At 44.8% G+C, this 16,051-nt stretch overlaps 2 protein-coding genes across 3 annotated transcripts; both read right to left on the bottom strand.

The window, feature by feature from the left end:
• Nucleotides 1-3,230: 3,230 nt before the first annotated feature.
• On the bottom strand, nucleotides 3,231-9,405 carry LOC124672451. Its single transcript, XM_047208674.1, has 7 exons — nucleotides 9,303-9,405; nucleotides 9,001-9,200; nucleotides 7,402-7,512; nucleotides 4,921-7,322; nucleotides 3,751-3,823; nucleotides 3,433-3,620; nucleotides 3,231-3,347 (listed from the first exon to the last, which is right to left on the bottom strand). Exons 1-6 carry the CDS (start codon nucleotides 9,403-9,405, stop codon nucleotides 3,471-3,473), a joined length of 3,039 nt encoding a protein of 1,012 aa, XP_047064630.1. The 3' UTR covers nucleotides 3,231-3,347; nucleotides 3,433-3,470.
• A 508-nt stretch (nucleotides 9,406-9,913) lies between these two features.
• Nucleotides 9,914-13,608, bottom strand: LOC124677934 (c-Myc-binding protein homolog). Of its 2 annotated transcripts, XM_047213873.1 has the most exons (6): nucleotides 13,423-13,608; nucleotides 11,153-11,225; nucleotides 11,018-11,066; nucleotides 10,709-10,832; nucleotides 10,213-10,298; nucleotides 9,914-10,090 (listed from the first exon to the last, which is right to left on the bottom strand). In XM_047213873.1, the coding sequence occupies exons 1-5, from the start codon at nucleotides 13,423-13,425 to the stop codon at nucleotides 10,254-10,256; spliced, it is 294 nt and encodes a 97-aa protein (XP_047069829.1). In that variant the 5' UTR covers nucleotides 13,426-13,608; the 3' UTR covers nucleotides 9,914-10,090; nucleotides 10,213-10,253. The 2 variants fall into 2 exon arrangements, with proteins under 2 accessions (XP_047069829.1, XP_047069828.1); XM_047213872.1 differs by having other exon boundaries at nucleotides 9,914-10,298; nucleotides 13,423-13,607.
• Between the last annotated feature and the right edge of the window lie 2,443 nt (nucleotides 13,609-16,051).

Genomic DNA, 16,051 nt, shown 5'->3' with positions numbered 1-16,051 from the left:
ACGCATTTCGGACGCCCAAAAGTGGTCGCGAGCGTCCGTTTGCGTCGCCCCGCGGACATATTTTGTCCGCGCGTCCGTTTGCGTCTGGGTGTGCTCCCACTGGAGCGACCCATTTTTAGATTTGCAACGTATTTAAAAATATAAAAAGTAGTACATTTAAATGCATAAAAACTATACAATGTAGATCTTGAAGCCTAGACTACATGCTTTCGGACGGGCCAGCCCCGTCGTTGCGTCGCTCCATCGCCTGCTTCTCCGCCGCCACCCGTGCGGCTGCTATGGCTTGGTGCGCCGCCGCGTCCTCTTGCAAGCACTGCTCCAGCCTCGCGTTCGCGGCGTCGTCCTTGAGCATCTCGAAGGACTCGACTATTGTTCTCTGCTTCGCCGCCCTCTCCTCCGGGGTAGGCGCATCAGGGTCATCGGAAGACCATGATATGTCGGAGTCAGACTCCTCTGCGGCTGCAGCGAAAGCCAGCCTGCGCTATTCCATCTCGGCGTTGAACGCTGCGTGGGCTGCCCGCTCCTCCTCTGCTTCCTTCTCCACGTCAGCTAGGTACTTGGCGTCCCTGACCGGGTCGAGGAGGTCGCCTGTGCTGTCGTCGGAGTTGAACTCCTCGTCGGAGCTCGAGGCCGGGGGAGGTGGAGTGGGAGGTGTAGGTGTAGGTGGAGGCGCGGCAGCCTGGCCGCGGCCGGCGTTGCTCAAGGTGGTTGCGGCGGAGTCTGAGCGGCAGCGGCGCTACGGTGGAGGTTGTGCGGCGGCTAGGGTTTAGTGGGGAGGAGATGAGATGCTACCGCCCCTGTTTATATAGATCGAAGGCAGGGCGAGGGTCACGGCACGCGTGGCATCGGCATTACTTCGTGCGCAGAGGTAGGGGACGGTCGCGCGCCACGCGAGGCATCGCCATTTACGCGTCCGCAGACTGCCGAAGCGACGCCCCGGCGCCAGTACTGGTGGAGAAGACGCACTGCCAGGCAGGCTAGACAAAACGTCCGTCAGACGCGAGCGGACACTTTCCGCGTCCGCAGAGACGCATCCGAGACGTATATTTGGGTCAGGTTTGCGGCTCCGCGGACGGTCCGATTACTTTGCGTCGCCCCGCTGGAGGTGGTGCCAACGCATTTCCGGTCACGGTGGACGAAAACGGTCGCACCGCTGGAGATGCCCTTAGCTTGTCGTGTGACCGATGGCACAACTGGTCAACTTTTCCTGTGCCGATGGCAGCCGAATCAGTTGCTTGGAGAAGCTCGGATCTGGGGTTAGGGTCGGTCCTGAAGCTCGATGGAGCTGATGAATCGCGCCGCACGGGGAGTGTGGAAGACGGCTTCAAACCTTCTGACAAGAGAGAGAAAAAAAAAACACAGTTTTCCTGCCTCACCCTCACGTACATCATGGTGGAACTCGTCTGCACGCCGCGCGCTAGGTCAGCTCTCGGCTGATTTTCTGCTAATCAAAGAGGCTCTGGTAGTTTTTCCAAGGGCGAAAATGTCTCGGTTAGTATTGGCATGGCACCGAAGAAATCCTTGTACCTCTTGTTGTATTGAGTATTGACACGTTCTTTTGATACCAATACAAACATTAATGGTGAAGGCTTGACATCTATTCACCACATTGTAAAAAAAACCACCTTCAAGCACATGAGCATCGGAAGATGCACTCGTACTCAGAGTAAAGCAACAAGTACGCAAAACGGACTACAACGTCAAAAGCTCCCTTTGGGAAAACATCAGATCTGAAACATCAAAGATATTTTCACAGCTTCCGACGTGTTTCACCGCGGGCAATATATTAGCAAGCCCTATACATTGCTCAGTGAAGCATATAGCACAAGAAATGTTCTGTTTCATAGTACTATAAAGGCATATACACTGCTTAGTTACACCATGTACACTAGTAACTATCACCACACTTTCCCACTGAAGCTGCACCGCGCTCCCAATTCTCTCTAGTTCCCCAAGCTCCACGGAGAAAGTGACGTCCAAATCAAAACGTATTCGGTTACATGAAGATGTCATCAGGCTTGAACAGAACAATCAAACGAGATACAAACATCAGCGAAGATGACTGGGAATTTATAAGTTGGGAACAACTATTTCACACACAACCAAGATTTTATTCAAACCATGATCAAGACATGGCATAAAAGGGATAGGAAGCCACACGTCGGTTTAGTGGCAAAGCTTAAGCTTGATCCTAGAAGGGGCCAAATTAGTATACGGCATATAAGAGGAGCGCAGTTCAAAGTTTTGTATCACCTATGGGCTGAAATAGTGATATTTATGCACTGGTATTACAAACATTTTGTTTTGGCTGCTGGCTGATGAGCGCACTGTGACAAGCTGTAATACTCACAATCAAACAGACCCACAAACAACGAAGATCCTAGGCAGCACTGTGGGCACCAAGATAACGCCTACACGAGAAGGATGCACCACTCGTACAATGATGTTGGAGCCAGCAAGTGAAGGCCTAAAGAAGCAAACATAGGTTTTCACCCAATCACCCTTGAGTTCACCTTTGAAACTCCAAGACAACTCCTTCAGGAAAGAGGCGTGAGGGTTATGCTTCCCAGATCCGACCAATTTAGACCAGACAGAGATTGTCGCCTCGCAAAAAAATTAACGCTAGACCCAGTCAATGAAGGCCATACCATTCAAACTAATTGGATTAATGACTACTTCAAATGTGAACAAATCGACCACCGGTTGTGATCTGGATTGGCGAGGAACCTTGCGAAAGCATTCCAGCGTCATGCTGTTGAGTGTGCCGGAACCAGCTAAACGCTCACAAGAAGCCACCGTGCCGCCCTCACAGCCGCGGTGCCCCAACAACCACCAACGGGGGTCAGTACCCCGGCTTCCATGCCTCATTGCCATCAGATAGGCCCCCACGACCACAAAACAGCACAAGACTGCACCTCCATTGTCCGCCACAGCATCCTCTGTTGGTGGGGGAGGAAGTTGGGAGGGAGGTGCCTTAGGTTAGGGAAGGGTTGAGGAGAGAGGTGGCTAGGGTTACTATTCTACTCAAGGCACAACTTTTAATAACAAGTTAAAGAAGCTTTCAAACCAAGGACCAGGATTTGCTATAGCATATTTTTGCTGACATGGTTTACCTGTCTGCATGTTTTACTCGCAGGCATCTAAAAGTTCATTGAACTTCGACTGGAAATCCAACCCTTCATCTTTGAGCTTTTCATAGTTCGAAACTGCAGGACCACCCAACTCCGAGAAAATCTGGGAGATATAAACATGTTTAGTCCGTGCACGAAACAGTAACAAGTGTGAATAACTATCACAATGACAGACATGTCTCCGAAAAGAACTGGGAGGAGCCACTGCCAAACAACCTACAATCAACAATTGAGAAAAAAATATCGTAATTGATAGAATAGAGGAGATAAATGGATGAGCTCCAAGGAGTGAAGGACTAACATGAGAATATGGCTACAAAAGACATAATCTTGCCAGTGTCAGGAACCTGTTTTCTTCATCATATTCCTCCATTTGACCCTCAAGTCACATGGGAGGCGTGCACGGTGAAACACATCCCTACCGTATTCTAGTATTTGAACCCATGGAACTGGCCTGTTGTCTCGTGGGTTAAATTTCTCCATTGCTTCCTGGATCAAAAAATCAATAGTGTAACTATATAGGTTAAGGAGGACAAAATTATAGACATGAAATCAACAAGGGAGTTCCCTGCTTGGAAAATGGTGCAGCTAATGAAAATTACAATCGAAGTATGCTTACCCTCAAAGCTGCTACTTCTTCATCCGTCCAAGAGAGCTTCGAGCGCCTTCCAGTTGGTGCGACCATATCGGAACTGCAAAATAGATAGTCAGTTCTAGACATTACGTTAGTGCTCAGTGTTCAGAACTAAGTGGATCATCCAATATGAAGTTGTTCTAGCTAATAAACTTGGTTCATGACATAGTGCGAGCACCTCATGCACTTAAGTACTCCCTCCATCCCAATATGTAAGGCGTGTAAGAAATTGTGCACAAAAATTAGCGCAGGCTCTTTTGCACCTTTTTGCCCCTGGCTTATGTGATTGCCAAATGAGGCTGGTACAGCTAGGCCATAATGACAGCGTAACTATCGGGGTTGCATGCTCTTCTCGCCAGGGCCATCTCCAATTGATTAGGGATTGGAGCTGATTCCCTCCCACCAGCCTCTGTGTAGCTCCGGCGAGAGAGCGACGCCGCGGACCTCCGGCGAGAGATCAATGTCGTCATTGCTGGTGTAATCCATGAGCTCATCGTTGTTTTGTCGCGCGAGCCAGTCAGATGGCCCTTTCTCGCTCACCATAGAGATGAGATGTATGCATTTTTTAATGATGAGATGAGCCGACATGCTGTATAGGAGTAGATTGACAGGATGTGGGAATCAATCTGTTAGCATCTCTTTTGTTTAGGAAACCAACCATGTGCAGCTGGCAAAAAAACAGATTCCACGGACCTGAGATGGCGGTACACCGCTGCATGCATGGAGGGCAAAAAGGGAAGAAACAAGATAAAATTGCTTACACGCCTTACATTTTGGGATGGAGGAAGTATAAGTTAACTCCAAGGTCCTGAACGTAACTTTTATTAGAGGTAATCACAGGTTTGAAAAAACTCCAAGTGAATTTGGAACCATCCATGAAAAATGAAGATTGCTTTCCCAAAAGATATTAGACAATTTTTCGTTCAAATCATCTAAAAAATGGACACACTATCCATGGTATGTGACTAATAATATGGAATAATGGAAACAGTTTGAGAACAATTGAACTTTTTACACCCCCCCCCCCCCCCCCCCAACTCCGAAAAATAAAAACAAATTGAACTAACATTCATGGACTGTAGACATGCTTATTTATATATACATAGTATTAAGTACAAACAAAGAACAAGGAAGAAGCTCCATTCTCGCACTTACCGATGGTTGATTGGATATGCATATTTTCTTTTTCTTGATGGTGAAGGCATGTGTTGACCCTGCTGCACAGTAGCTTTTCCTGAATTACATGATACAGGTGTCTCCCTTTCTTGCAATCTTGCTTCGTGGTGTCTCCTGTTACGCAAAGGGAGTAATGATCGCTGGCCAGAGTCATTTGAAGATATAGCTTCTGTTTCACCATAACCTTGGTTATAATTTTTAAGACTATCCTCTTTGTCAGCCTTGCGTTCCTGATTTGTAGCAGAAGGGCCGCATTTTTCATGAGATGCAATTCTCATTCCGTCACATGAATTCTCGTTGCCAGATTCTTCACGAGTTTCTGTGATTTCCACTTCTTGCTCTTTCTGTGCATCAGAAGGAGCCTTTCCAGTGACTGCTTTCTCATGACAAGCATCAACTGTAGCATTTGTTTTCTGTTTCTTTCTGTGCTGATCAGCCTTTTCATCTGAACAAGCAAGCCTATGCATATCACTTTTTGAAGATATAGCTTCTGTTTCACCATCACCTTGGTTACAATTTTTAAGACTATCCTCTTTGTCAGCCTTACATCCCTGATTTGTAGCAGAAGGGCCGCATTTTTCATGAGATGTAATTCTCATTCCGTCACATGAATTCTTGTTGCCAGATTCTTCATGAGTTTCTGTGATTTCCACTTCTTGCTCTTTCTGTACATCAGAAGGAGCCTGTCCAGTGACTGCTTTCTCATGACAAGCATCAACTGTAGCATTTGTTTTCTGTTTCTTTCTGTGCTGATCAGCCTTTTCATCTGAACAAGCAAGCCTATGCATATCACTTTTTGAAGATATAGCTTCTGTTTCACCATCACCTTGGTTACAATTTTTAAGACTATCCTCTTTGTCAGCCTTAAGTTCCTGATTTGTAGCAGAAGGGCCGCATTTTTCATGAGATGTAATTCTCATTCTGTCACATGAATTCTTGTTGCCAGATTCTTCACGAGTTTCTGTGATTTCCACTTCTTGCTCTTTCTGTGCATCAGAAGGAGCCTTTCCAGTGACTGCTTTCTCATGACAAGCATCAACTGTAGCATTTGTTTTCTGTTTCTTTCTGTGCTGATCAGCCTTTTCATCTAAACAAGCAAGCCTATGCATATCAATTTGCTGGCTATTTTTCCGTTTCACCAAATTGCACCCATTCAAATGACCCTTGCTGGGGGAAACTCTTGGCAGCACTTCAGGCAGTTGTTCGTCGTGTTGATTGATCAATTGCTGTGAGCCAAGGAAAGCAGCAAGGTTCTTCCTAGCTTCACAATATGTTTTCTTTGCTTCTTTATATGCTTCAGTAGCTTTAGTATAGAAGCATACTGGGCAACAAAACTTGCCAGAGTCTACAAAAGTCACCGATGGACCAAAACAACTCTTGTGAGCGGCTAACAAGCAGCTGCTACATTTCAGCAACTGACCATATTTGCCGCATTTAATGCACAAATCTTTTTCTGAACAGCCCCTGGGCGAGCTATTTGTGCCTTGATCCTTGATACAGAATGACATTTCGTCGGCAGAACCACTTAAACTATCATCTGAGGAGTGGGCGTGTGATGTTTCCACCACAGTGTTTGCAAGAGTTTCCTTGTTTGATATTTGTTTTGCTCTTCTTCCATCCCCATCCCGAGGAGGGATTGGGGCAGGTATACTGCAACTGAGTTTCTGAACATCAGTGGTTCTCTTCGCATTATTCTGCTCGGATAAATAATTGCCCTCTGAAATTCTATTATGCAAGGTTACACTCCAGCTGCAAGGCCCTGAAGCACTGTGCGCACTCAGGCCCCCAATGGCCGCAATATTCTTTTCAAGACTGCCGCCATCTCTACATATAGATTGATTAACTTTGTCGGCACAACAGACTTTCAGGTGACAGTTACCATTATTCGGCTGTTCATATAACGCTGCATGTTCTTTACTTTTCCCTAACAGATGGTTGGTTTCTGATTTATCTCCTTGAATAGCATCATTGCAACTTACAGAAGGTAAAACGCTGCCATCGCGCGGAGCCAGTTTCTCATGAACTGAATCCTTTTCCACTCGCTGAATGCTTGTACCTTCATACTCAAGATCTTGGTTTGCTTTCTCACCACGGTCATTTTGTGGAGAACTCGGATGAGTTTTGTTGCTATCCACCCGTGGAATTATGGTGTCTGATATACATGGTTGCTGAAGATCAGAAGTTGGTTCACTTAATTCCTTCATGATATTTTCTTTGTATGTCTGATCGGCTAAATTTGCCAAGTCTTCTACCAGATGTATAGCATTATCTGTAGGCAATCGAGGCTCCTCTATATTTAAACGATCATGTGAGTTGTCACCATTCTGCTCCAATGGGGAAGGTAAGGCCATGCAAGCAATTTCTGGGTCCACTTCTCTGAGCTAAACATAAAACATACAGCGTAATTTGTCACAGAAATCTTTTTCTATGTATGATTTTGACATAAGCTGTTTAACATACCAACTCAAAACATGTTTCTGGTAATCTAGGCTTCTTGATGCATATAATGTTTTGGATATCTTGACTAAAAGCTGGAAGCATATCCTTCCTCAAACTTCCCGAGGTTCCGACCTGAAATTGTAATACTAATGTAACAAAAATCTGAAATCATCTGGAAACTGGAAATGTCTGCGTGATAACCAGATTACAGCATATCTCAGTTTCTAATGCAACCAAAACTAAAAGTACATGAAGATTGTTTCATTATGCGATAAGTCAACTAATAGTTAATAACAAATAAAGCACTACACTCTGCACATAATTATTAACTCTACAACAGATGTGCATGGAGTGAGAACTGAACAGCGCCCGGTTGGCTAGAGTGTGTGCCTGTGAGCTCGCCTACCCGTATCCGAGGCGCAGCCTCCGCAGGTGCCACATTTCTACCAAAACAACATACAGCTAAGGGAGGGAACTTCCCCCTTTAACACATAATGCTTACTTCTTATGCAATGGATAACAAAAAAAAGCTGGGATCCCTGGCTTTCTGATAAATTAGAACACTGAAACAAGTCCATCTGTAAGAAGCTCCAGCAATCTTTTAACAGTTTATGATCCCATATGCAGCAGAAAAATCACAAAAATAGCATGATTGCCACAACCTTACTCTAATCGTCAGTGCTAACCTACCGACTGAAGGACAAGGCATATCATGAGAAAGTTGGTAGGACAAATATCATGTGCCACGTCCGTAAAATACATGGGCTCGGTTAGTAACAGGGTCTAGCCTGACAATATGCAACAGATTTTCTCTTGCTATTTGCACAAGGAACTACCACTACTCACGTAGATACAGTAATATAGTGGATTTGAAAAATACTTTACAATTTCTTTTTTTAGGTGAAATACTTTACAAGTTCTTACAGAAATAGAGAAATAAACATCTAATAATCAGTCGAAGGATGATTGGTATGGGATCAGATACTGTAAGATGGAATGTTTGATCTCGGTCAGTGGAAGCATCAAAATCGCAAACAGACATAATATGTGGCATCACTAAGGAATATTTAAACATAAATATTTTAGATTGAATTATCTTACCCATGGTCGTTCTTGAATCAATAATAGATACTACTCCCTCCATCCCACAATATAAGCTGTTTTCGCAAGATAAAACGGGCGGATGGGGTATAAGATTTATTCATATAAAAGGGAATCTTTAACACCTTTTTTTTCCAAATCCCAATCTCTATCAGGAAATATAAATGCTACTACCTCTGTTTCTAAACATAAGACGCCCCAAAATGTCTTATATTCAGGAACAGGGGGAGTATATACTTACTACAATTCGTTCAAATTTCCTTTTTTCAGCCCATCGTGATAGTGACATACTAGGTTTCTCTCAATAACCAACTCTACACTAGCACAATCGCCGGCATATGTAACAAAAGGCTTACAGTGACTATTTCGTGTGCCTTAAAGCGCTCCCAAGATTATGGAATCAACATGAACCATTGTTACTCAATGAGGTCAATAAAATATTTTTCCTTGGAGAATAAAATAATATTTAACGAAAGGGAGATCGGGGGCACGAACAACATCATAGGGGGCAGTCATTACCTTCCCAATGATCTGAAGCAGCAAGTCCTCGCAAGAGCGAGTGATGTCAACCCTAAGCACCCCCGCCGGCGCCCGCGACGCCGTGGGCCCATCCCCGGTGGAGGTGGCAGCAGAGAGCTCCTGCAGGCACCGGAGAGCCACCCACTCCGACACGGACGCCGGGGCGCCGGCGAGGGACTCCGGCGTGGCGTCCAGCAGCGCTGCAAATCACCGGAAAAGGAGACACGAGGTGAGATCAACGAGGCGGCGGAGCGGACGGCGAGGAGGTGGAGTGGAGGACACAATTGGGTGTATCAGCGTACCCATAAGGGAGGAGAAGTCGAGGGCATCGTCGGCGGCGAGGGCGTCGGCGACCCAGTGGGCGGCGAAGCGGGAGGCGGTTTCGGAGGCGGAGGGCCGCGGCATTGCGAGCGGTGGAGAAGTTTTGAGGGAGCATAGTGCAAAAGTGGTCGTGAAGGTTGGGCTTTGTCGGACCAAGATCCAACGGTAGCCGTCTGGCTGTCCAGCGCAAAGAATCTCGCGGACACTTTCATTTCGAGTTTTCGACGGTCACACGCCGTTAGGATTCACAAAGTGCATGACTAAACGACACCGTGAGATTTTAAGGCCTCTTCAGATCGAAGGGATTTCATAAGGATTTGAGAGTATTTTTTGTAAGCATCGGAAGACCGAAGACACATAGTACAACATAATTTTTGCAGTACATCGGTAGAGAAAACATAGTATTCTTTTCAAAAGGGTTGAGCCAATTATAAAAAGATGTGCAACAAAAATTTGTAGCAAAATTTTACCTTTCAATCTTTTGAATCCAAGATTATTTTATAATTTGCTAATTTGAGAAATTAAATATATTAACAAATTTAAAGTCAAGCTTCGACAATTGACAGCCAAGAACCGATCTCCTCTTTTTTTATCTTGCAAATCAACAAGAACACTGGAGATAAAAGTTTCTGATGTTACAAAACCACACCAACAACAACATTGCTTTACAACAGACCAAATTTTGCACTTTGGAGTGGATGGGCTTTTCGGTATGAATCATAGTAGTGCCCAAGTTCAGCTTCACCCATGAAGTATTGGTATTTCTGACCTGTTCGAGGTGGAGTGGATCATGCATGGCATCCAAAGGGATTAATGAGAGTAAAATGCATTACCAAGAAATGTTTCTTTTTTATAGAACTTGATGATACATAGCAAAGAGGGCATATATACTTGCTTCGTGACACCTATTATGTCAACACTGGTTGGTTCCATTAATTCCAAGGTGCGTCAATCTTCAAGTTCTTAAGTTCCTCCAACTGCAAAGAGAAACTTATATTAATTGTCGGTTCCATTTCTAACAAAATAATCTCTTGCAGTACATGATCATCCTTTAACTGTAAACTTTGCTTGAAGTGGAAATGGTAATGTAACTATTTCCATCTAGCAGCACACATTTTATGTAATTATGTGAATGGGTACTTAACAAGTAAGGTCACTGAATATTCCCACAACAACGTTCGGGAAAATCACTACTAGTTCAAGCTATAGCGGCACCACACACAGCCCACAGTTATAACTGCCCTATTGTTAGTTATGTGGTTACAAAATAGATACCTTGCTATTTCACGACTAATATCCAACTATGCATTATAAATTTGGAATTTCATGTAAACGGGCAAAGTAACATTGCATATTTTGTATTTTGCAAACATATAACACAGTTTACCTGTCTACTTGTTTCCTTTTGAGTCTCTAAGAGCTCATTATACTTCAATTGCAAATCCAGCTTCTCAGCTTTCAGCTTTTCATAGTCAGAAATAGAAGGACCACCCAATTTCTGCTGAACAAACCTGGGATACATCAGCATGTTTAGTCCTAGCATGAATATTGACCCAAAACCATTTATTTTTATGTCATTTATAGAAATTTAAGAGCTACTCAACCGAGCTTCCATTTCATGAATATCCAAAGATAATCATTAATCATTCGTTTGGCAGATGGGTCAAGAAAATAAGCATGCCAAAATTCAACTCACTCGACTGCAGATGATGGTTTGTCGTTCTCCTCATACAATGCAACAAGAACTGCAAGATGATAAGTAGTAGGCATAACTAGCCGGTCACATAAACGGAAATTTACCAAGATATACTTAACGAACATAGCACCAAACCTTTCGTTAGAGTATCGAGCACACCGCTGGATTCAAGATACTTCCTGAAGCCTTCTTTCTTGGCTTCCCTATCCTACAAAGGCCATAAACAGTACCATCCATAACCATCATTTGGGAAACTAATATGTTCTGTTATCCTTTGATAATGGGATCTTGCTCCTGTCGGAGGCGTTTGAAAAAAAAAATCATTTGGGAAGCAAATTGCATCAGAGGCATAACGGTTTTTTTTTTTTTTGCCCCTCGCGTCGCCCCTCGCGTCGCCTCCTCCAGGCGACCGGGGAGGCGAAACCCTAACCCCGCGCCGCCGCCGCCCTCCTACCCCTCTCTCCCCTGCCTCGCCGCCCCCAGAGACGCCGCCGGGCTGCGCTCGCGACGCCGGTGAAGGGGGCGGCGGGGATCTGAGCTCTCGGCTCCCCCCGTGGTTGCTAGATGGAGGATCTCCGCGCGGGGTTTGCCATGACCGTGGCGGCGTCCGACAAGCTTCCCCTTCGCGGGCGAGCTTGTCCTTTGGCTGCTCCGGTGGGGGCTCTGGATCTGAGGCGGCGGCCTCTGGTGGTGTGGCGGCGCGGGCTCTGCGGCGAGCGGCGTGCGCGATGCGGGTCCTCCTCCTCGGCTGTGTGGACGGCGGGGAGGTGGAGGGTGCTGGCCGTGGTGCGGGGGCCACGGCGTCGGTGCCCCGGACCAGATCGGAAGGGCGGCGTCTCCCTCTGCGCTTGGCGCGCCCCACCCTCCCGACGTCGAGCTCCGACGGTTTCTGGCTGGCGGATCTGGTGCCGGGCTGGGTGCTGGAGGTGGTGCGGATGCCGGGAGAAATCCCTGGCTGGCTGTGTCAGCCACGACGGTGGCGACACCCGCGGGCGCCGTGTTCTTTCTGGAGCGCCGTCAAGGTATCTTGCCCCCCTCCCTTCCCCTTCCTGATACCGGGAGAAATCCCAAATCCTTTGGATTGGGCGGCGCGACGCCCGTGCGCCGCCACCTTCCTGAAGGTGTCGCCTTGGATCAGTTGAGGATGTGGGTTGGCGCTGTTTCCTGGTGGTTGGCGCCGTGGCTGTGGTAGGGGCGGTGGTGGTGCTGCTGAGCTCAAGGGTCTAGCTCCCGCAATTCTTTTGGATGCTCGCTGTTTCGTGCCCTGCACTCGCTCGGGTGCGAGGTTGCGGGACGACACGAGCACGATGCTTCTTCCTTGTAGGTGCTGCCCCGAAGCTCGGCTATGTCAATCCTCGTCCCCTCCAGAGCTCCTTCTCTTCAGCGTCCTCGCCCTGCAGCTTCGTCTCTTCGCGTCAGGTGCCGCGGCCAGCAGCAAGGCATCTCGTGGTGTGCTCGACGCAGCGCTTGGGTGGGCTCTGGTGTTGGCTCGGTTTAGCAGATCCTCGGTCATGTCCCTTCTCTGCTCTGGGTGAGTGTGTCTCCATGGGCGGCGGTACGGCGCCCTTCGAGCCAGGGCGAGGGGGCAGGGGTCCCTCTCCGGCCATGGAAGAGAATGGACAGGCGACGACTCGCCATCTTGGTCCAGCCGTGAACCCTCCCAAGCAATGCAGATGATCCCATCCTGTTTCACCTTGCCTGCTCCTTGGTGCTTCGATTGCGTTGGAAGGGCTCTTTGGGCTTCAGCTAGTCTCTAGTGTACCTTATGTTTGCTGTGGTCTGTGTGAGTTGTAAGCTGTTCTTCAGCATCTTTGTAACCTTGGCCGTGTGGCTTTATTAATTTAAAGCTGGGCACTTTGTGCCTTCTGTTTAAAAAAAGCAAATTGCATCATAATTATGGTGTACCTTCATGGAGACAAGTTTGCCTTTTAACTTACAACACGCTAAACAAAGCAAATATGCGATATTATCTGTCGTTGCTATGCTACAACTTTGCAGCAAAATCGTAAGCTCTATCATACAAGAGCGGATTAATGATTTTAAGCTAAAACTACCCGAGCGAATTCCTCCAACCAAACTAGAGAAAATTTCAGAAAAATTTCCTCCCAAATTGCACGATTGACGAACATTGACCAGCCGCAACATAGCACATTCAATTACAGATAGAACCTACAAGCCACAATTAAATTTCTAAACGGGAAAAGGAGAAAGATAGAGAAGATCGTAACTCTTAGCTACACGGTTTACAGTGAAATGGTATTTGGCCACCATGGCTATGCTACACCAATCTTGACACGGGATCAATTAGCATAGCATGGTTACGCCAAAGGCCAAAGCTGAAAGAGACAAAGCGTATTTCAGTTATCCTAGATCGCGAGGGGTGCTGCTGGGAGGAAGAAGAGTACCATGTCGATCCTCGAGAGCGGATCCTGGAGTAGTTTGGGATGGAATCCGCGGCGGAGCTCGAGTCAGAGGAAGATGGAGGAGAATGGCGTGGGAGCGCTGGCCGGATCTGCCGCTTTAAGTTGAGCTGCAGTACGCCTAGTTCGAGACTGTGATGACTACACAGAAGTTGGTAGGGACGGAAGAGAGGAGTCTTTGCGTGGATCAGATCCGTCGTGCGTCTGTTTGCGGAATGGTCGGTGGATAAGAGCTAAACAAATCTTGGTGCAAGCCCACTGGATTAGGGCCTCGCGAGTTGCAACTAACTTCTACCTAGTACTCCCTCAATGCCATAATGTGCTGCATATAAGATTTTTAAAAAGCCAAACGATGTTAAGTTTGACCAATTTTTTCAAATAAAAATTTCTACATCTACCATTCTAAATATATACCAAATAAAAATATACATCGTGACGAATCTAATGGTATTGATTTGATATTCTAAATATCGATATTTTTTACCTATAAACGTGATCAAACATCACATCGTTTGACTTTTTAAAATTTATACGCACTACATTTTAGCAAGGAGAGACTAGATATGTTTCCTACGTGCAACTTGTACTTCATCTGATTTTTCAGTGTGAAAAAAAAACCATTTATTACCCTTACAAGCGTACGAGTCAAAGAGGCCTAAGTAGTCTAGAAAAAATAAGGCAAAAAAATCTCTCTATTTTTAATCAATCATTTTATAGCATAAAAATGTGTCCTTTGTTGTATATTTTTGCATTACTGATTTCTGTACTGACGTGATACCATCATACCTTGTTTCTCATGCCCATGCTTTATTCATTTTCCTATATACCATATGGCTCCTTTATTTCTTTATAGTTTCTCGCTCATGTCCCTAAAAAAAATAGTTTCTTGCTCCTATGTTAACGATTGTAGGAAACACAAAATGCTTAGGCTTCTGGTGTATTTACGGGGATTGGAGTGGATTATCCCGAATCCTGAAACATCTCCACTTGTCTCTTTACTTCTCTGGATTTGGATGAGATATTTGGCGAGGGAGTATTTAGGCCTTTGCAATGTATTTTCTACAACCTAGGGGGCGAGGGAGTATTAAGAATCTATATCTTTCAATCAACCTTTTCAATGTATTTTCTCCTTTTTATGGGTGTTGAGATAATAAAACTATGCAAGAGTTTTCCTCACTGCATTTCAGAAAATATCCTACAACTTCACACAAGAGTTTTCCTCACTGCATTAACATAAGTTTTTACCATATGAAAGCAACCGACAGCAAGCTATTTTCAGTGCAAATAAAAAGGTGAAGCTAGTTCAAGGTACATCCACTCGATCCTGGATCTATTATGCCAAGACCGGACTAATTGTATGACTGTAATGTTCTCTAAGGCTGTGTGATGCCGTTTACGACTATGTGATGTTGTTTATGATTTGTTGCTAATTATGATGTGTTGTTGTTTGCGAGAATATGTTGTTTATGATATGTTATTACTGTTTAAAAGTATGTGATGTTCACAATGGTCTGTTGTCTATAAATTATGATTATATGTTGATGTTTCTAACTATTTGCTGCTCAAGTTGATTTCTTACAAACGTCGCTATTTTTACCCCTGAGGAACCTACTTAGTCGGTCGGTGACGAGTATGGAAAAGTAATACCCACTGACGAATCAAACCATTCCCAATGTTCGTCCTAACTAAAAAAAGGTTAATATTTATCTTTACCTACTAATAAAGAAGTAAGATTTCTTCCTAAATTTTCGTCTATTTTACATTTGCCCTTATTCGGTGTGATATTTGGACGTAAAATGACGTGTTTTTTTACAATGATGTTAATATTTTTAGAGAGCTCTCTAAGTTGACCTATAGAGTGTCAAATTTTATGTTCCGTTGAAGTTATGTTAGCGGTCACCATAGTTGATCAATGTTACGGCAACATTTAAGCTGGTCCTGGTTTTTTATGTAAAAGTTTATCCTTTTCTTCCAAAGCAACGTACATGCATTTTTTATTGTAATTAACAAAACCAGAAACCAATGTAAAAGAAAGGAACAGGGGCAGCGGACGATACACCAAATTGACATTTCATATCCGTCGTCGCAAAATTGGCTACATCCAGTACAAATCGCCCAATTCTACTCCTCTTTGGTATTGAATGTGGGCATAGTGTAATATCCCAGCATTTGGGGTTACAAAAATAGAGGAAACAGATGTGTGCATTGCATTTATGCATAGAAAATCCGGAGAATTTTCGCGCTTTAAAGTAAAACAGTCACAGCAGAAGTTTCACTTGACCTTGGTGGAATTGAAGTAGCTCATCAAGTCCAATGCTATAAACCTCAATGTGACTTTGTTAAAACCTTGTTTTGGGTAGAGATGATTTGATCTAAGGGGTTAGATCAAATGGAATTAAAACCAACACAAGAACATATTAATCAAGGATCAACTACTTGATCTTTAAAGATCATAACATGGTATTTCTTGAACCAAACCTTTGAATTTAACACCAATACAAGCTTATAATTAAACCCTAGAGATGGGAGAGGTTTATACCCATCAAAGAGATAAGAAACAAACTCTAAATTATTAACACTTAAAAGTTGAGCAACTACCTTGAGGTATAATTGA

The sequence above is a fragment of the Lolium rigidum genome, chromosome 7 (genome assembly GCF_022539505.1).
Source record: "Lolium rigidum isolate FL_2022 chromosome 7, APGP_CSIRO_Lrig_0.1, whole genome shotgun sequence".
Taxonomy (NCBI): Eukaryota; Viridiplantae; Streptophyta; class Magnoliopsida; order Poales; family Poaceae; genus Lolium; species Lolium rigidum.
The sequence above is the reverse complement of the archived record's forward strand: the minus strand, read 5'-3'. Positions and strand labels throughout refer to the sequence as shown.

What these genes read in the sequence shown, in the direction of transcription:
- LOC124672451 (XM_047208674.1), bottom strand. Translation starts at nt 9,405, where the DNA reads ATGCCGCGGCCCTCCGCCTCCGAAACCGCCTCCCGCTTCGCCGCCCAC. An exon ending in CGACTTCTCCTCCCTTATGG is followed by an intron (nt 9,201 to 9,302) that starts GTACGCTGATAC and finishes GGTGATTTGCAG; the next exon opens with CGCTGCTGGACGCCACGCCG. An exon ending in GCATATCCAATCAACCATCG is followed by an intron (nt 3,824 to 4,920) that starts GTAAGTGCGAGA and finishes TCTATTTTGCAG; the next exon opens with TTCCGATATGGTCGCACCAA.
- LOC124677934 (XM_047213873.1), bottom strand. An exon ending in AAACCATCATCTGCAGTCGA is followed by an intron (nt 10,833 to 11,017) that starts GTGAGTTGAATT and finishes GATGTATCCCAG; the next exon opens with GTTTGTTCAGCAGAAATTGG. An exon ending in AAAAGGAAACAAGTAGACAG is followed by an intron (nt 10,299 to 10,708) that starts GTAAACTGTGTT and finishes TTCTCTTTGCAG; the next exon opens with TTGGAGGAACTTAAGAACTT.